A 16,553-nucleotide genomic window follows, 5' to 3' on the forward strand; every position below is an offset into this window, starting at 1 on the left:
TGTCGGTGCTGCACGCAGACCCGTCGATTCTCTCTTCGTCCCCGTCTGCTGCAACTGCGGCTGCGGCTGCTCTCTGTTGCCCTGAGCACGCAGATTCTCAAACTTGCTCGTCCATCGCACTCTTCTCGGCGGCGTGGGATTGATACCCGACGCTCTCCGGGGCTCTTGTTGCGCTTGTGGTCCTGCCGTGGCTCTCGTCGCGGCTGTTACTGCTGGTGGTGCTCCGACCATCTTAGACCGTGAGGATATCGTCCCTTCGAATAGTCGACTACGAGTGGTGGTTACGGCTGAAGGGAAGGACTTGCGCGGCGCAGTGAAGGAAGAAGGGGGAGGAGGGGCGTGGAGGCTACCTGATCGCGCTTTCCTTTGATCTTCAGCTCCAGGGTTCAGCGGCCTTCTCACTACTAAGCCCTGGGAGGTGGATGTGGAAGTCTGGTCCTGCTCCTGCTGCTCCTGCTGCGGCGGCTGTTGGCGAGTATAATCCCTAGCCTCCGTCGCCAGACCATTCGAGCCCCTCGTTGGATTTGCCCTCATCTCGATGTCCGTATCATTCCACCACCTGATCTCATCCGAAGGTACTGTTGTTCGGGAGGGTGAAGGTGTCGACACCACCTGCGTTGGTAGACCGTCTCCCCGAAGATAAGAGGGGTAGCAGTAGCAGTGATCGTAAACGTAGTAGTAATTGTAGTCGTAGTTGTAGTTGCAGTCGCAGTCGCAGTAGCTGTGAGAACAACCCCTGCATGTAGAGCAAGACACAGGTGCAGATTGTGAACAACCAGCGGTCCCACCCACATCTTTATGCATCTCATCGACAGCCCCTTCGTCGCTATCGTTGTGTCCTCTGAGCAGGAGTTTTTCATCTTCCGGTGGGAGGTTCTCTTTGTCTGGGGACGCAGCTACCCGGTTTAGAAGGTTCTTTGAGGATGTTGACGACAGGGGATGGATTCCCTGCCCCTTGGCGCGGGAGAGTCCTTCGTTTAGAGAGAGGCATTGTTGGGTGACTTTGGCATTGTTTTGTTGCTGCAGCCGCTGGTGGCCGGATGTCTTCCGGTTGTGATTTGTGTGGGGGTGGAGGATTGTGTGTCGTTTGCGTTTGTTGAGTACAGTCGAAAGGATGGACTGGCGTTTGCGTCTCTGGGGTGGTGGGGCGAGTGGTTTTGTTGTTGTGATGTGGTGATATGGTGGAGAGAGGGGAGCAAGGGGAGGAAGTGGAAGGGGTGATCTGGATCGTGCCGATGGTGTGCTGAAGGTTTGTCTGTGACGGCTATGCGGCTCCGGCTCGATCTCTTCTTGGAAGCTTTCGGCTTGTATAATTCGAGATTCATCATTCGGTCTGCTGGATAGAGGCCGTCTAGCTGATGGTTGGAACAGTATTCGAGGAGGAGCGGATGCAGGCATCGTCGATTGCTGTGTTGGGTTTGACCTCGTAGCCAGGGATGATGGTTTGGTCTGTTCAAGTTCAATTCTATTTCAGTTGAGAGGTTGAGAATCTGTGTTTGCGGTGTATCCTGTCGATGATCTTCAGATCGATGCCATGGTGGCGCTTTGGTGCTGCTCAGTCGCCGATAGTGCGAAAATGGCTGCGAGGTGTGTTTCTCGGTCATGCCAGTCTGAACACTGCACTAATGTTTGACGGAACGTAACAATATATCATCGAGATATCGAATTGTGGGGACTGCAAGATGTTGAGATGGAATAAAGCACCCTTCTTGATCGAGTACACAAGCAAAAGCCAGAGAATATGAATACTGACTGCAAAGATCAAATTGAGACTAGAGTAATTACCTTGAGGCAAGTCTGTTGAGGGCAGATATTGCCAGTATGTGAATTAAAATTGTACTCTGTTGAGTATCGATATAGAATTTCTCGTAGTCAAGACATACAGGCATACAGGTATCTGGCCAAGACCAGCCACCAATTCTAAGAGAGGAACCATGATACCCTCAGGCATTCCTAAGCACTAGAAAGCAGTTCACTAACCAACCCTGCTGCTGCCAGTGTCTCCTCATCCTTGAAATGCTTTCCTACCAATTGCAATCCCACCGGTGCTCCCTCGTATCTTTCTGCTCCGGCAACCTTCCATTTCATCCATTCCCGTTCATCAACACCATTCGTCCGTGGTACATACTCCCTTTCTTCTTCTACCAGCTCATCTTTTCCGACGAACAGCCCGCTTGGGAAGACTACGGCTGGCTGATCAAGGATGTTCCAGATGGCCGTGTAATTCCAGTAGTGGCTCTCCCCAAGCACGGCAGCGACGCCAACGTACGCAGGGCAGAGAATGAAGTCCACGCCGCGGGACCGCATCAAGGCTTGATACTCATCGCGGTAGACATCGCGCTGAGCATTCAAGGTCCAGGTCTCAGCGATAGTGAGGGGGTTGGGGCTACTGTAAGTGAAAGCCCACGAGGTCAGGGGGAGTGTGGGCTCGCCCGACGCGGTGATCAGGCTACGTTGGAGGAGGGCTGCATCAGGATAGTACATTTTAGACTTTCGACTGTCAGCACAGAGCAGAAGAGCGGGATTTCGAGATGACCGCAAGGATAGGACTCACAATTATGTCCCAGCCATGGCCGTGTTTGTAGGGCTCCCAGTCCACGACCTTAATGCCGGCTGCTTTGAGCTTGGATTTAGCGAGTTTGAGTGCGTGGGTCACGGGGGGATGGGGATGGACAATCCTGGAGATAGTGAGCAGCCAAGTAATATAATCTTGATGGCTTTGCGCGCCATCCGGCTCCTAACTGAAGACTGTGACGGGACGAGGGCTGAGATTCAAGTTACGAAGAAGGCTTACCCGTCATCCCACATGATTCCAACGGTCATCTCCTTGGTAGGCTGCACTCGTCGCCAAGGTACCGGCGGGATCGAGGTTTCGATTTCCCAGGGCTGTTGATCAAGTACAGCCCGCTGAAAGAGTTCGAGGTCTGCCACACTCTGGCTAGCAAGAGGACCAACAACCCCGCGAATTGCTTCTTGGCCAGGTTCGGGCGCCTTGATGCCTGTCATTGGGTTGCGTAGGGCCGTCGGACGGAAGCCATACGAGCCACAGAACGCAGCAGGACAGCGAATCGAACCTCCAATATCTGTGCCGATACCCAGAGGGGCACATTTGAAACCCGTTGAAGCGCCCTCGCCTCCCGAGGAGCCTCCAGGGCTGAGAGTGAGGTTGTATGGATTCAGTGTCGTGCCGGTCAGGTTGTTGCTACAGCAGAGATGCTAACATAGTCAGCTATGTTGTAATTTTGATAGGAAGGAAGAGATACCATGAGGGATTGTGGTTGATTTGTGCGGACGTGGAAAACAGCCCCGGCTTTTTCGAGGTATTGAAGGAGCAGTGCATCCTCGGTTGCAATGTCATTTACCCTGCATCTAGTCAGATGTAAATGCCTTTTCCGCTTTGGATGGCGCCAACGTACCATGCTACATAGCCGCCATTGCAGGTTAAATCTTTGATACCAATATGCTCTTTGACGCTGATGGGTACGCCGTGCTGTGACTATCAGCTCCCTATCTTCTTTTGCAAATGAGATTATCCTACCAGTGGCCCAACTAGCTTCCCGGTCTCCTTGAAGTGTCGATCTAGCTCTCTTGCTCGCGAAATTGCTTTGTCTGCCAGAAACTCCGTCGCGAAGTTGAGCTGGGACATCTAATCTTAGTTGCTGGATCACTTTGACTGATAGACTTCGGCGGAACCGGTTATACGAACCAATTGGTGTCCGACCACGGCACGCTTCAGGAAAGCCATCACCACCTCCTCTGCGGTAAGCTTTCCGGAGCCCATGTCGCGTACCAGATCTGTGGCGGACATCTCAGTGATGGCCAGCTCGTGCTCGGAGAACAGCCCGCTCCTGCGCGGGAAGTCCTCTACGTTCTTTTCATCTGGCGAAGGCAAGTTGTCGGCAGGGACGAGCCATTGTTGAGGGATGGAGCTAGAAAGAATATTCCGGGCTTTTTGAGCCTGAACCTCCCAGGGAAGTGCCATGTTGCAAAATGATAGTGGTGGGTTTACAACCGAACAAACGAGAAGTGAACAGAAGCAAGGAGCAGGAAATTGGGTAAGTCAACTTTATAGTGCCGCGTCCAGCCACCAACCCTCTCACAGATAGCGCACAGTCGACATCATTGAGGCTTGGGAATTAGGCGGGATTGGTACTTGAAAGGCATTTCCGAATCGGAATGCAATCCAATCACGGTGGTTCGCGAGGAAGCGAGAGGGGATGCTGTGCAAGCGGCGTGCAGATAGGCGATCAACCTCGGGTGGGGATGCGGTCTTTCTTATCTCCAAGCTATCGCGAGTACCTGCCTATTGTGGCTGATTGAAGGGAAGTTCAACGAATCTTTTCTAAGTCTTCGACACGTCCCTGAGTGGCACGTTTCTGTGCAGCCACAGAGTCTCTGCGAGATCCAGGAATCGTAGGAGACAGGTGCTTTAAGGGTAGAACAACACAATGCCTTTGTTGTCTTACGGAATCAATTCCGCATGCCTGAGGGGTAAGAGATAAGATATTCCGACTTCTTATCGAGTTCTTATCGTCGGATGTCGATCTGTGAGGGGAAGAACAGCAGGCGAGTGAAGAAGAGTTGCGGAGAGAGAAGGAAGCCTGAGGAGGTGAGATGACTAAATCGAGGTCAGATGACTCCCATTCATTGTTCTTTCTAAATGTCTGTCCTTCTCGTTAACTACAATCTCCCTCCTCTCCCATCTCAACACTTCAATAATTTTGCCTCGGAATCTATCTATCCGCAGCAGGTTAATCCTGCACACATTGTTCCACATACGACTTGACATTTCTCTAATCCCTCTGTCTCCAGGCTGCTGATCGCTCCCGGATGCACCACCTCTGGCTGGATAGTGGTTGAATGAATCCCATATGCATGGAAACATTCATTGATCGTCTTGGTCAACCTCAAAAAGGCCGGAACCGAGCTGTCCGACACCATTACATGGACAGATGCCAGTGTCTTCTGCTGGTTCAACTGCCAAATGTGAAGCTCATGAACCGACAACACGCCGGGAATCTAGCTTCTAGTCAGCGCTGGAACAGTTACGCCTTTCGAGACTCACCTTTTCCAAATCATGCTTCACATCTTCAGCATCAACTCCATCCGGTGCGCTCTGAAGTAAGATGCGACCGGCTCGTTGCACTAGAACAATCAGCACTCAAAATGCCAATGGTAGGAGTGGATGGATATACTAAGCGGGAAGGAGGACAGGATGATCATGATTGAGATCCCCATAGTCGTTCCTGGATCAGCATAGTACCGACCCTCGTAATGGGTCAGCCAGATCACCAATGCCGCGGCCATCACTCCAAGATTATTGGCTGCGTCGCCGAGAACATGGACCAAAACTCCCATCATTCCCAAATCATGTGCGTGAGCAGCGGGCTGAGCTGTGTGTAGAACGTGTTTGTGATCGTCATGCTGTTGTATTCAACAGTTAGCATTGGTATGAACGTCAGGAATCGATAGCTTTCGCGACGGACCCCGGGACTTTCAGGCCTCTCTTGCCCATCGCTATCTTCTGTGCTTGATAGCGGGACCTCTATCATGGCTCGAGCTGGATGGTCATGATCATGTCCATGGTGATGATGCTCTAACCTCTTGTTAACCACACCCCATGTGCCAAAGTGGTCAGAACGCACCATGAAGAAAGGTCGCACTGATCAGGTTGAGTCCTAAGCCGATTGAACCCATGATAAACATGAGTTTAGGATTCTCGACGCCTATTGACAGTCAGCTAAGGATCGATCTTACACAAAAAGACACCCACGCTCTATCGAGATAAATCGCTCAATGGACTGCAAAAAGACCGATAGGCCGAGTCCAAGCAGAAGGACCCCGTTGAAAAAGGCGCCCAACAACTGGGCTCGCTGCCATCCGAACGAGAGTCCCTTGGGCGAGTCATCGGCCTCGGATACCTAGCACGCGCTCCAGCATTTTCTCATTTTTTTCTCGGTGCACAAGCTCACTTACCCTGAGAGCTAGAAAGGCAACAATAAAGGATACCAAGTCGCTCAACTGCAATCATCAGCAATCGTCTCTCAAAGTCTCATCCCAGACGCACGTAATGAAAGGCATCGGCCACCAACGCCAGAGAATGTGTGTAAAATCCAACTATGGTATCGAATGGTTAGCGACAGGGAGCAATGACCTCAACGCCCGGTGTGACAGGAGAATAGGCACCTGAGATCTCTGACACAAAGAAGGCAGAGGAAATTGCAATGACGACCATTAAGCGCTGAGAGCGCGAGATTCTGGGTGACATGGCCCCCCTCTGTCTGGTGTAACAATGAGACTGACCACGAATGACGTGGTTGATAAATGAGTCACGGCTGGTCGAGAACTCACCGGTCAAGCCCTGCCCCTTACATGTCCATCTGCACCCACCCTACTGATTTTCCGTGGAACCAGGCTGAGATGTACAGATCACACGCGAGGAGGATTCCTGGAACAGCTCACAGGGTGATTGTATAGGAAGGAATTGCGGAAAAACCAGCAACGCTCTGCTGGCCACGCTGCTGCCTTTATATTCCCTCAGGCCTCGGGGCTTAGGGCGTTTGCATTGCAACAAACCAGAATTCCAGTAGTCACACATCACATGCAGCCCGAAATTGTCCGCACTATTGACTCCTACCCCTGAGCTATACAGGGCGAAGTGGATATTTATTGGTGTGGCTGACACTTCGGTACGTCCTTGAAAAACCAAATTCATTAATCATAGAGGTGCTATCATATCTCATAACTAACCCAACGATCCCAACCACCTAGGCCGCGATCTCATCCGCCAGACCATCCAACTCTCTTTGCCAGTTTCTGTGCCGCGAGATCTGCCAGACAAACCGGTCGAGAAATCCCTTGCTGTCCTTGCCAATCTTCGACGACGGCTGCAGTAGCTCTGCTGGAGAGCCATGGCCGGTGACCACACCGTAACTCTCCACCACCTCACCACTGGAGGCGTGCTTCACTGCGTCCAGGTTGATCTGCTTCCGAATGAAGTCAACCGCCTCATTGAGACCGGCAATCGGTTTCAGGTGGGCGAATGACTCGGTGATCCAATACTTGGCTATGCCATTCTTGGTCAAGGCAGCAATGTGCTTGCCTCCGGGGACGAACACTGCATCGAACAGGGTTGACCGCATACCGGGGAAGTGGTGATCTGGAACTACCTTCTCACCCGACTCCGCCGTTACACCCTGGCGCTGGGTGCCGATAGTGAAGACAAACGCGTTCTGCTTCTGCAAAGCCTCCTTCATCTTCACATACGAGTCGTAGTCGAATCCGTCCGCGATTAGGATGGCAATCCGACGAGTCGCGATCTGTGCTTCATCGGAGAGATACTCGAGCTGACTGAGTCCCTTAGATGTCTTACCCTCGTTCGACTTACCGGCCTTGGTGGGTGTGTCGCCGCCGACATTCTTCGCCACGGTCTTGGCCAGCTCGAGGTCAACCATGGCCAAACGTTCAGACAAGCGCTTGTACACGATCTCCTCGTCGCAGTGATCAAGTTCGAATGAGAATGCCTTGGCAACGTGCTGCTTTTCAATAGGCGAAAGCGAGTTGTAGAAGAGCTGGGCTTGGTTGAAGTGTTCTTTGAACTTATCCGATAGTCCACGAGTCTTGACGCCCTGCTGCTTCTCCGGATAGGTAGCGAAACCACCCTCTTCCGGCGCGGTAGGAGGGTTGGTGCTGTACCGGTTGGGCCAGTAGTTCACCTTGCCCTTGGTGATGCGGTGTTTCATGGCGCCATCCCGGTTGACGAGGTTCATGTACGGGCACACAGGGCGGTTAATCGGTAACTCCTCCCAGTTGGGCCCCAAGCGAGAGAGCTGGGTATCAAAGTAAGAGAAGTTTCTGCCCTGAAGCAAGGGGTCATTGGAGAAGTCGATTCCGGGCACAATGTGGCTGGTGCAGAAGGCCACCTGCTCGGTCTGCGTGAAGTATTCGTCAATGTTACGGTTCAGCTCTAATTGTCCGATATACTGAATAGGCACCAGCTCCTCGGGCCAAATCTTTGTAGCATCTTCAATGTCGAACTCAAAGTCGTCCATCTTCTCTTCGGGGATAACCTGAATACCAAACTTCCACCTTGGGTATTGACCGGCGTCGATGGCATCCATAAGGTCCTTGCGATGGAAATCGGGATCCTGACCGGCAATTTTAAGGGCTTCATCCCACACCAAGGAGTGAACACCGAGCTCGGGTGTGAAGTGGAACTTGACATAGTGGCGCTGTCCCTGAGCATTGACGAGACAGAAAGTGTTGACACCGAAGCCCTGCATCATACGGTACGACCGGGGGATTGCACGATCGGACATGACCTAACCTCATCATAAGTACTATTGCACAATCCCACAATTACACAAATTGCCACTTACCCATTGCTGCATATGAGTGGTCTCCGGATGGAGGTACTGGAAGTCCCAGAAGTTGTTATGGGCCGACTGGCCCTGGGGAATCTCATTGTGCGGCTCTGGCTTGACGGCATGGATGACATCGGGGAACTTGATCGCGTCCTGGATGAAGAAGACGGGCATGTTGTTGCCGACGATATCCCAGTTACCCTCGGCAGTATACATCTTCACAGCGAACCCGCGGACATCCCGAACGGTGTCCGCACTCCCCTTACTACCCTGCACGGTCGAGAACCGCACAAACACAGGCGTCTCGCGTGATGTGTCCGTCAACACCCCAGCCGTGGTAAGCTCGGGGATGGCCTTGTGCAGCGTGAAGGTACCAAAGGCGCCAGCGCCTCGGGCATGCACCACACGTTCGGGGATACGCTCATGGTCAAAGCGCATGATCTGGCAAGTCATCAGCCGAAGTCCTTTTTACTGGTGTCAATGCAAAACTCACCTTCTCCCTAGCAATAGGATCCTCCAGCAACGAAGGCCCCGTCCTCTTCGCATCCGCCACCCGAAGCCAATGATCCGGGTCAGCGACCTTGATCCCATAATCCGTCGTCATGGGCAGCTTGCCCTGGCTCCCCTCAGAGAGGTCGACGGTATCCCGCGCGAGGTCTTCCTGCTTGGACATGTTGTGCTGTTCAGTGTATGATTATATGTGTGTGGTACTTATGAGCTCCCTCGCTCGCACCCATGGTACCCTTTATATTAACCCCTCCTCCCTTCAGCCCTACAACCAATTCCACGGACCGCTCCCATCCCCCCATTTCTAATCACCGTTACTCAGCTCCTGCATCTAGCCCCATAGCCCAGACGAGGAGGAACCAGATGATGCAAGATTCTCCGTTTGGAGAGTCGATCGCCCAGTCATCTTTCTCTGTTGGGAAGTCCCAAGTCCAAAGAACCAAGGCCCCATCCCCATCCACGAGGTTCCGGCAAGTTGTTCGGTGGTAGCCGGCCAGTTCGGGTCAGGGCATGATGTCAGCCAGGTACCCGCTCTAAACCGGTTTGATACTTTCGTAGGTTTCTGAGCAATTCGCAATGCGCAATTCGCTTTTCCGAGGGGCGTAAAGCTTGATTCTGCTATGCGTATATTACTAGGTAGACCCGGTAGAGTCTTAGACCAAACAAAGTCGCTGCATGATCTAGTCGTTTCTAGTTCTCCGGGGAGGGAGGGGGTCTTTTCTCCGAGGAAAAGGATGAGGATGACGTCATTGGAGTTGGGATAGTCCCGATAGGTATGTAATGTGAGCGCATGAGCAGATACACATTCAATTGAATTTTTTTGGTTTACAATATGTACGTAGTTGGAAACTTATGATACGTATGTCGGGTTGTTCAAGCTCTATAAGTACAGTACCTACCAGGGTGGTTGGTGACTATAGCACCAGGCCAGGGGTATACTTACTCAGGTAACCCCTAAGTACTGTACCTCAGGACCCCAGTCCCTTAGGAAAAAGACAAAGTGGCCTCGGAGCAGCTGGCAGGCACCGCGTGATCGACAGTGAGTAGGAATACTCCTTGAATAAACCACCCAATGGCGTGTCCAGGATTGCAAATGCCGTAACGAGCACAGTGCCCAAGGCATGACTGGCACGAGTACTAGGTCGGGATCCCAGAGCATGCATTCTATTCTGTACACCAGCTAAGAACCATCACACATACTCCGGAGTACACATAATGCAAGCAGACAGTCAGCTACTTAGTCATGGACCAATTCTATCATCGAGTACTCAGCATATCCCATCCCACCTGATCTATCTATCATGTTCTACCATCCGTGATACCCGAAATACCCGCGTGATCCATCTCCAGAAATCTAATGTAAGAATGTAGACCAACTCGACACCTCATCTCCCTCCAACCACCGCACCACAACCTCCCTAGGAACTCACCCTCAAACCTCCATGGCAAAAATATCTACATATTATCCTCCGCCCAATGCCCCCTCCCCTTCAGAAACGCCTCCCGCTCTTTCGCCTTCTCCTTGGCATCAGCAGCAGCATCACCACCACCATCCTTGGCGTCCCCAGCCGGAGAAGCCAACCCCCTCTCCACCCACTGCTTGCTCTCCATCTCGGTGAGACGGCTCAGGGCGCGCGCAAAGGCGAAGCGCTCCTCGTCACCCGAGAAGATCGAGGTGGTCTTGAGGGCCTGCATGGACAGCCCGAGGTCGTCCATCATCATGCGCATGGCGTCGGAGAGGTCGGAGTGGTCGTCGCCGGATTGGTCGGAGAGGGTGGTACGGACGTCGGACTCGGAGAGGAAGAGGTTGGTGAGGGGAGTGGCGGTTGTGAGGACGAGTTTGGCCTATATCCGGGGAGATTAGTCTTGAGTACTGAATCTGTAGACGGAGGTAAGCTAGGCGGGGAAGGGAGGCTACCAACCCGACTCTCATACACCGCATCGATGAACGTGATGAACCGTCGCGCCAGATCCCGCTGGTTCAGGTTCATGCCCGGCACGTCCGTGATGATGAACGCCTCGTAGTTGCGCACCAGCTCCAGGTAGTCAGCCGCGCCGGTGGCGGACCCGATCAGCTGCTGGAAGGAGAAGCGCGCCGCCTTGCCGCTGGCCTGCGGCACGGCGATCTTGCGGCCCCAGACCTCCTGGGTGGTCGGGTGCGGCGGGTCGTGCGTGAAATCGCCCAGGTACTCGAACCACTTCTGCGCGTGGGCGTCGGCCGCCGGGCCCAGCGGGTGGTGGTAGACGGCCGCCGGTGGGCGCGGGATCTTGCGGTAGTCCGTCGGCGAGTTGAGGTTGATCACCTGCAGCGCGGTCTTAAGGAGGTTGATGCAGGGGATGAAGGAGTCGCGCTGGATGCCGTTCTTGTAGAGGTCGTCTGGGTGGCGGTTGGAGGTGGTGACGAGCACGACGCCGTGCGCCATGAGGTGTTCGAGGAGTCTTTTGGTAGTTGTTTAGTATTCCGAGATGCCACGGAAATAACGTGCAGATCGGTGGGTGGGTGTCTCACCTTCGCAAAATCATCGCGTCCGCCACATCGGTACACTGGAACTCATCAAAGCACAACACGCTCGACCGCGCCGCAATGTCCGCCGCCACGATCGGGAGCCCGTCGAAGTCATGGCCGTACTTCATCTTCACCACGTGCATGCGCTTGTGCACGTCCTGCATGAAGTTGTGGAAGTGGATGCGGTTCTTCGCCCGGATGTTGTCCGGCAGGGTCTCGAAGAACAGGTCCATCAGCATCGTCTTGCCGCACCCGACATCGCCGTACATGTACAGGCCCTTGGGCAGGGACTCGGCGATCGTCAGCTCCGACTTCGCGCTGTCGTTGCTGCGCCCGAAGAGCGAGCCGAAGAACGAGGACGACTTGGGTTTGGGGTCGAGGGATTCCGGGCTCGGGTGCACCACCGCAGGCGGGTGGTAGGAGGTCAGGCGTTCGTAGAGATCTTGGAGCTTCTCGATGATTTCTGGTTCGGAGCAACGAAGCTCGAGTTAGCAACATGCTTCACACCCGGAAGGAAAAGGGAATACTTACGTCGCTGATAAGGATCATCCCGCAACCGACCCTCCTGCACTCTCACATCATACTCAGCCAACGGACCCCCGCGCAGCCCAGCTGCACCCGGGGAGGTAGCAGGAGAGGTTTCGCCCTTCTCCTGAACCGCCGTCGCGAATCTCCGCGCATACTGGCCCTGGACCCGTCTCAGGTCAACACGGCCAAACCCCCCGCAGACCCGCACGTTCGTACACGGATGCACAGCCCGGGAATCATGATGCAAGCCCCGACGAGTGTCGCGAGAACATGCTCGACGGACTCCTCCTCCTTCCCGCGGAGCAGGTGCGGCACGACGCAGGACAGAGGCCCGGGCCCGCAATGCGCTGGGCAAGTAGTCCGCGCAGATTTTCGCAGACGAGCCGCTCATGGGTGCAGGAACTGTAAGCAGAATCAAGAAGGAAAAGAAAGAAAGTCTCAAAGGCGCTTCGTAGCGATCGTCAAGCGCATGTAAGCAGTGCAAAACTGGTGAAAAGCGCTTCTTCGCTCCGTTTCGACCGAGGTTGCCCGGTCGGTAAATAATCGGCGGAGAGGGACAAAAAGCGGGGACGAAAGGATCGCAGTCGGAACAGTGGACGGAGGATTCAGGACACGCGATAAGAGATAAGTCGTGAGAGGAGCGATATGTACAATACAGTCCACTTCGAGAGTCGTGCCAATATACAGAAAAGAGAGACAAGATCTAGCGCAAAATTGAGAAGTATGACCAACACATGGATTCCCACGCAGAGCCAAGGGGATGGACCTCGTTCCGACGCTCGTCATGTGATGCGGTTCTCGGCAATTGATCCGATGCTGATGTAAGTATTCCCGCGGAGACGGAAATTGTCCCGTGGTTGATTGGCTGGTCTTTTTACACTGCCAACACTACTAAGCTGAGGTAAATGGTTGGTACCCTATACAGTGGTACATAAGTATAAGAATGAAGTAGGTATCCACCTACAGTCGCTGAAATTATATGCAGGAGAGGGCTTATGTACACGGAACAATCAACGCACGCAGAACAGGGTATGGAGGACACAATCAGCCATGGCCTGATGGACAAAGGAAAGGAAAATTCAAAGAGGGTACATGATGGCATAAACGTTTCAGACATGTCATTTTTGTCATCGTATCAACCTCGTGACTCAGAACAACAACACTCGCTCAGAGGCTGATGACCAGGGACAGAAAGAGAAGGACACCATAACACCAGTACACCCGCAACTGACATGTTAGGGGCGAGGACAAACAGAAAGAAAAGATCAGACAGGTCTATAAAAGATAAGTGGAGCATCACCGCTTCTATGCGATTCCGACGTATAGTGTGAGTTTGGAGTTTCGTGAGATCGCCGTGTCAAGGTCGGCGTCATTGGCCAAGTCGACATACGTGCCGGATGGCTCATCCTTATACTGGACGACAATTTCGTCTTGAATCTTCAGACGGTCAATCAGCTTCTCCTTCAACTGCTGGAGGCTGATATCACTAGGGACCCGGATGGCGATCAGGTCATCCTGGAAAAACACCTTAACCTTCATAGCGCCGCTGCTTGAGGTGGTAGAAACTTGGGTAATCGAACTAGGTTGGCGGTTCATGGGAGGGGGATTGCCGTTGCCCAGAGACAGCGACGGCTGCCCGCGTTGGTGAGAGTTGCGATCAGTGTGCACGGCGATCGGAGCTTGCGAGGACTGCCGCGAGACGCTGCGCGAGGGCTCATGCGTCGACGAATGGTGCGAGCCACCCGAGAACCGTGCGTCCTCGCCAAATGCGCTCGGATCAATCTCGAAGTCCCCAGCGCGGGGTGCGAATAGTTGGCGGACCAGTTGGCAGCGGGAGATGTGAGGAGGCATGGCCAGCAATTTCTTGATGTATTCATCCAAATTCTGACGACGGCCGTTGGAGATTGCATCCGTAACGTGTGTGACAGGCCCCGGCATATAAGGTAACGTGCGCGGCTTCCCACGGTTACCCGCTTCTTCCTCGAACTGGGTCAAGAGGGCGATCTGGAAATCGTAGAAGTCGTGGTAGTAGCGAGACAACTCCCAGCAACGGCCGTCCTCCATCTTAGCCTCGATGATATACCAGTACTTGTCATTGTCGAAGCAGTAACGAGGAATTGAGGCAGCGATAGGCGCCATGAGAGGTTGATGGTAGCTTTGTTGGGACTGATGGGAAGCTTGTTGCACCAGTGAACTTTTGCTTGCGTTACGGTTGTGGTAGGCCTTTCCCCGCATCAGGTTAGCGATCTACTCTCCATGGAAGCGCAACGACTCAAACTCACCGACATGTGGCCGTTTTGGCTCATCTGGCTCGTGCTTTGGCGACCAATAGACATCCGATCCACTCCAGACGTGACCGACTGCATCGAAGAGGAGCCATTGCTCTCGATTTTGCCCAGTGTGATGCTGCTATTCTTGTACTCGGCCGTCATCTTCTTCCATTCCTCTACCTTGGGTACGCCGGCGCGCCTGACGGCTTCCAACGGATCGGTTACCGCCTGACCGGTTTGCATGTCGCGCAACTCGATAAAAGAGACCGGGATCAGACCTGGCCCTCCCAGGCGACCGATAGGCTTAGCGACAAACCATTCCGGATTCGACTGGGCAATCACGATGATGGCCTCGCCGGCCTTCGCGTCCAGTTCATCTGGTCGCTCGGCCTGGAAGTCGTACTGAACGATGCCGTAGACCATGGGGCTTGAGCCCTTCCCTAACGCTGACATCCTGAGCTGCGACGAGGATCGGGGCGGGCTGTGAACGAAATCGGAGGCGGGGAACGCGGCGCGATCTGAGAAACCGGAGTCGTGCGGCTCTTTCTTTTTAAAGAAGTCGACGGAGCCGACGCTATCTCTCTCGTTCTTACCGATGACTTCGAAGAAGGACACGGGAACCAACCCCCTGGCACTAGGGATGAGGGGATTGCACGCTTCGTACCAATCCTGGTCGTCCTCCCTGCTGATAACGTGAAAGAAGTCTCCCTTGCTGAACGCAAGCTCCTGTGTGTTCCCGGGCTCCGGTTGGTAATCGAAAAGCGCTTTGATAACCTATGCGCAAAACAGGGATGTCGAGTTAACAGCTGTTTGCGAGCAAATGATTTGTCCGTCTTGACGCCGGCGACCCAAGGGCGGATGCGAAGAAAAACAAATCCCACACCCCACAAATAGAAGCGATCGGGATCAAGTAGTCATGGAAGGAAGAAATAGGACGAAGGAGGGGTACAAAAGGGGGGGTAAAGGATTAAGTTATGTAAAAGAGTCAAAAATAGTGACAAAGCATAAAAAGAGGGAAAAGAACAAGAATGGGATGTGGAGACATGGGCAAGTGAAGATTGGGGAGGGGGGGGAAAGTGGAACGGCAAACCAGACATACGTACCTTCTTCGGCGGGAGGATGGCGATGGCGGACTTGGGCGTGATGGAAAGATGGTGATGGTGATGGTGGGATTTGGGATCTTTCTCCCCTTTCAGTGAGCGTCGAATGGCCTAGAGAATGATGCGGGGAGCAGTGTTAGATTAGATCAAAAGGATGTGGTAGATCAACTGAGAGAATGAATGAATGAATGAGTGTATGGGTGATGGTGGAAAAGAAATCGCCTGAAAGTGAAGGGCAAGACATGAGACGGATCTCGAGGACGGGCAGAAAGAGAAACCGCAATCGCAAACAATCAAGCAAGCGGGCGGCCAGCCAGCCAGCCCACCCAGGCCAGAGTCGGTCGTTGTTGCTAGTAATTAATTTTGGTCTCGGAACAAGAACAAGCGACAATCGAGATAAACGAGGGGCGGGAAACGAGGGGCGTTAGAGCTGGATCGGATCCAGTTTGCAAGTTTCAGCAATTTCGAAACATACCTTCATTCTTGTTTCGGCAAGTCGGCCTGTCTTAAGTTGACTTGCGCCCCGACAGATGTTTGAGATGTCACTGTCTGTGTGCAATCTATCTATCAATCAATCGATCGATAGTAGTGAGAGTATAATATAATATAAGGCTTAGGGACCAGGACAAGAAGTTCATTCACTTTTTCAAAGAACTCCAGTTTATCAGCCACCGCACGGGAGAAAGGAAAGGGAGGACAGGCAGGACAGGCAGGCGGATTCAGGCAATGAAAGACTTGTACAAAGAGAAACTCGGATGGAGGCAACACCCCTTTTGGGAAGAACCGTAGAAGGCCTATGGAAGGAATGGAATCAAGAGGGAATGATGAAAATAAAGTTTTATGAACAATGAAAAGAGGGAAAAAAAAAAAAAAGAATGTTGTTCAGAGTGAGAGAAAGACGTCTGGTTGAGCAAGATGATGAAGGGAAAGGAGGGGCGGCAGTTGAGGAGTACTGATAATAAATCAGATGGAAGTGTCCGAGTACTAATAGGTAATAATAGTAATGAACTGCGCGCACCCTGTCGAGGGTTGACTCGAGTGACAGAATGGATGGACTGGATGGGCAGATAGGGAGTGTTTCTTGCCCTCCTATTTTGCCTTTTCTGTTGCGAGTTTTTTTTCCCTGTCTTCCCTTGCCTTTACTCACTGGGTCTTTTTTTTAGTCGTCCCAGACCTTAACCACGGGTGAATCTGTAACGTGGATTGGAGGGAGAGGTGGAGGAAGAGAAGTTCTGGATTGCGACAACGTAAGAAGAAAGTGGCCCGCTTTTCCTTTGAA

The 16,553-nt window shown here is 53.0% G+C and overlaps 6 protein-coding genes across 6 annotated transcripts; 1 reads left to right on the forward strand and 5 right to left on the reverse strand.

The window, feature by feature from the left end:
- Nucleotides 1–1,938: 1,938 nt before the first annotated feature.
- Nucleotides 1,939–4,155, reverse strand: BO82DRAFT_130556 (amidase). Its single transcript, XM_025629966.1, has 7 exons — nt 3,707–4,155; nt 3,539–3,637; nt 3,417–3,490; nt 3,264–3,363; nt 2,795–3,216; nt 2,555–2,678; nt 1,939–2,490 (listed from the first exon to the last, which is right to left on the reverse strand). Exons 1-7 carry the CDS (start codon nt 3,980–3,982, stop codon nt 1,954–1,956), a joined length of 1,632 nt encoding a protein of 543 aa, XP_025489704.1. The 5' UTR covers nt 3,983–4,155; the 3' UTR covers nt 1,939–1,953.
- A 517-nt stretch (nt 4,156–4,672) lies between these two features.
- BO82DRAFT_314806 (putative di-, tri-valent inorganic cation transporter) lies at nt 4,673–6,572 on the reverse strand. Its single transcript, XM_025632522.1, has 7 exons — nt 6,155–6,572; nt 5,774–5,921; nt 5,646–5,726; nt 5,487–5,596; nt 5,196–5,424; nt 5,066–5,145; nt 4,673–5,019 (listed from the first exon to the last, which is right to left on the reverse strand). The coding sequence occupies exons 1-7, from the start codon at nt 6,266–6,268 to the stop codon at nt 4,738–4,740; spliced, it is 1,044 nt and encodes a 347-aa protein (XP_025489705.1). The 5' UTR covers nt 6,269–6,572; the 3' UTR covers nt 4,673–4,737.
- Nucleotides 6,573–6,749: 177 nt separating this feature from the next.
- On the reverse strand, nt 6,750–8,501 carry BO82DRAFT_356284 (heme-dependent catalase). Its single transcript, XM_025635682.1, has one exon. It carries the CDS (start codon nt 8,316–8,318, stop codon nt 6,768–6,770), a length of 1,551 nt encoding a protein of 516 aa, XP_025489706.1. The 5' UTR covers nt 8,319–8,501; the 3' UTR covers nt 6,750–6,767.
- On the forward strand, nt 8,369–9,373 carry BO82DRAFT_130616 (uncharacterized protein). The gene is made up of 2 exons (XM_025629967.1): nt 8,369–9,063; nt 9,193–9,373. Exon 1 carries the CDS (start codon nt 8,491–8,493, stop codon nt 9,055–9,057), a length of 567 nt encoding a protein of 188 aa, XP_025489707.1. The 5' UTR covers nt 8,369–8,490; the 3' UTR covers nt 9,058–9,063; nt 9,193–9,373.
- Nucleotides 9,374–10,170: 797 nt separating this feature from the next.
- On the reverse strand, nt 10,171–12,295 carry BO82DRAFT_419556 (AFG1 family ATPase; the record flags this gene model as incomplete). The annotated part of the gene is made up of 5 exons (XM_025640115.1): nt 10,171–10,715; nt 10,793–11,309; nt 11,380–11,839; nt 11,908–12,074; nt 12,123–12,295. The coding sequence occupies 5 exons, from the start codon at nt 12,293–12,295 to the stop codon at nt 10,326–10,328; spliced, it is 1,707 nt and encodes a 568-aa protein (XP_025489708.1). The 3' UTR covers nt 10,171–10,325.
- Nucleotides 12,296–13,209: 914 nt separating this feature from the next.
- BO82DRAFT_288596 (phosphatidylinositol-3-phosphate-binding protein BEM1) lies at nt 13,210–14,948 on the reverse strand (the record flags this gene model as incomplete). Its single annotated transcript, XM_025631620.1, has 2 exons — nt 13,210–14,127; nt 14,187–14,948. Coding segments are annotated over 2 exons (1,680 nt in total), but the record flags the coding sequence as incomplete, so codon positions are not given.
- Nucleotides 14,949–16,553: the final 1,605 nt, after the last annotated feature.

This window comes from Aspergillus uvarum (assembly GCF_003184745.1).
Source record: "Aspergillus uvarum CBS 121591 unplaced genomic scaffold BO82scaffold_45, whole genome shotgun sequence".
NCBI lineage: Eukaryota > Fungi > Ascomycota > Eurotiomycetes > Eurotiales > Aspergillaceae > Aspergillus > Aspergillus uvarum.

Bases quoted from the DNA above. Each gene is read 5' to 3' on its own strand.
- BO82DRAFT_314806 (XM_025632522.1), bottom strand. From the start codon at position 6,268: ATGTCACCCAGAATCTCGCGCTCTCAGCGCTTAATGGTCGTCATTGCA. The intron at 5,922-6,154 runs GTCATTGCTCCC...AGCGCGTGCTAG, and splicing joins CTGTCACACCGGGCGTTGAG to GTATCCGAGGCCGATGACTC. The intron at 5,425-5,486 runs GTCCGTCGCGAA...TGAATACAACAG, and splicing joins AGAGGCCTGAAAGTCCCGGG to CATGACGATCACAAACACGT.
- BO82DRAFT_130556 (XM_025629966.1), bottom strand. From the start codon at position 3,982: ATGGCACTTCCCTGGGAGGTTCAGGCTCAAAAAGCCCGGAATATTCTT. The intron at 2,679-2,794 runs GTAAGCCTTCTT...CACTATCTCCAG, and splicing joins GGAATCATGTGGGATGACGG to GATTGTCCATCCCCATCCCC. The intron at 2,491-2,554 runs GTGAGTCCTATC...GACAGTCGAAAG, and splicing joins GCCATGGCTGGGACATAATT to TCTAAAATGTACTATCCTGA.
- BO82DRAFT_356284 (XM_025635682.1), bottom strand. From the start codon at position 8,318: ATGTCCGATCGTGCAATCCCCCGGTCGTACCGTATGATGCAGGGCTTC.
- BO82DRAFT_130616 (XM_025629967.1), top strand. From the start codon at position 8,491: ATGACATCGGGGAACTTGATCGCGTCCTGGATGAAGAAGACGGGCATG.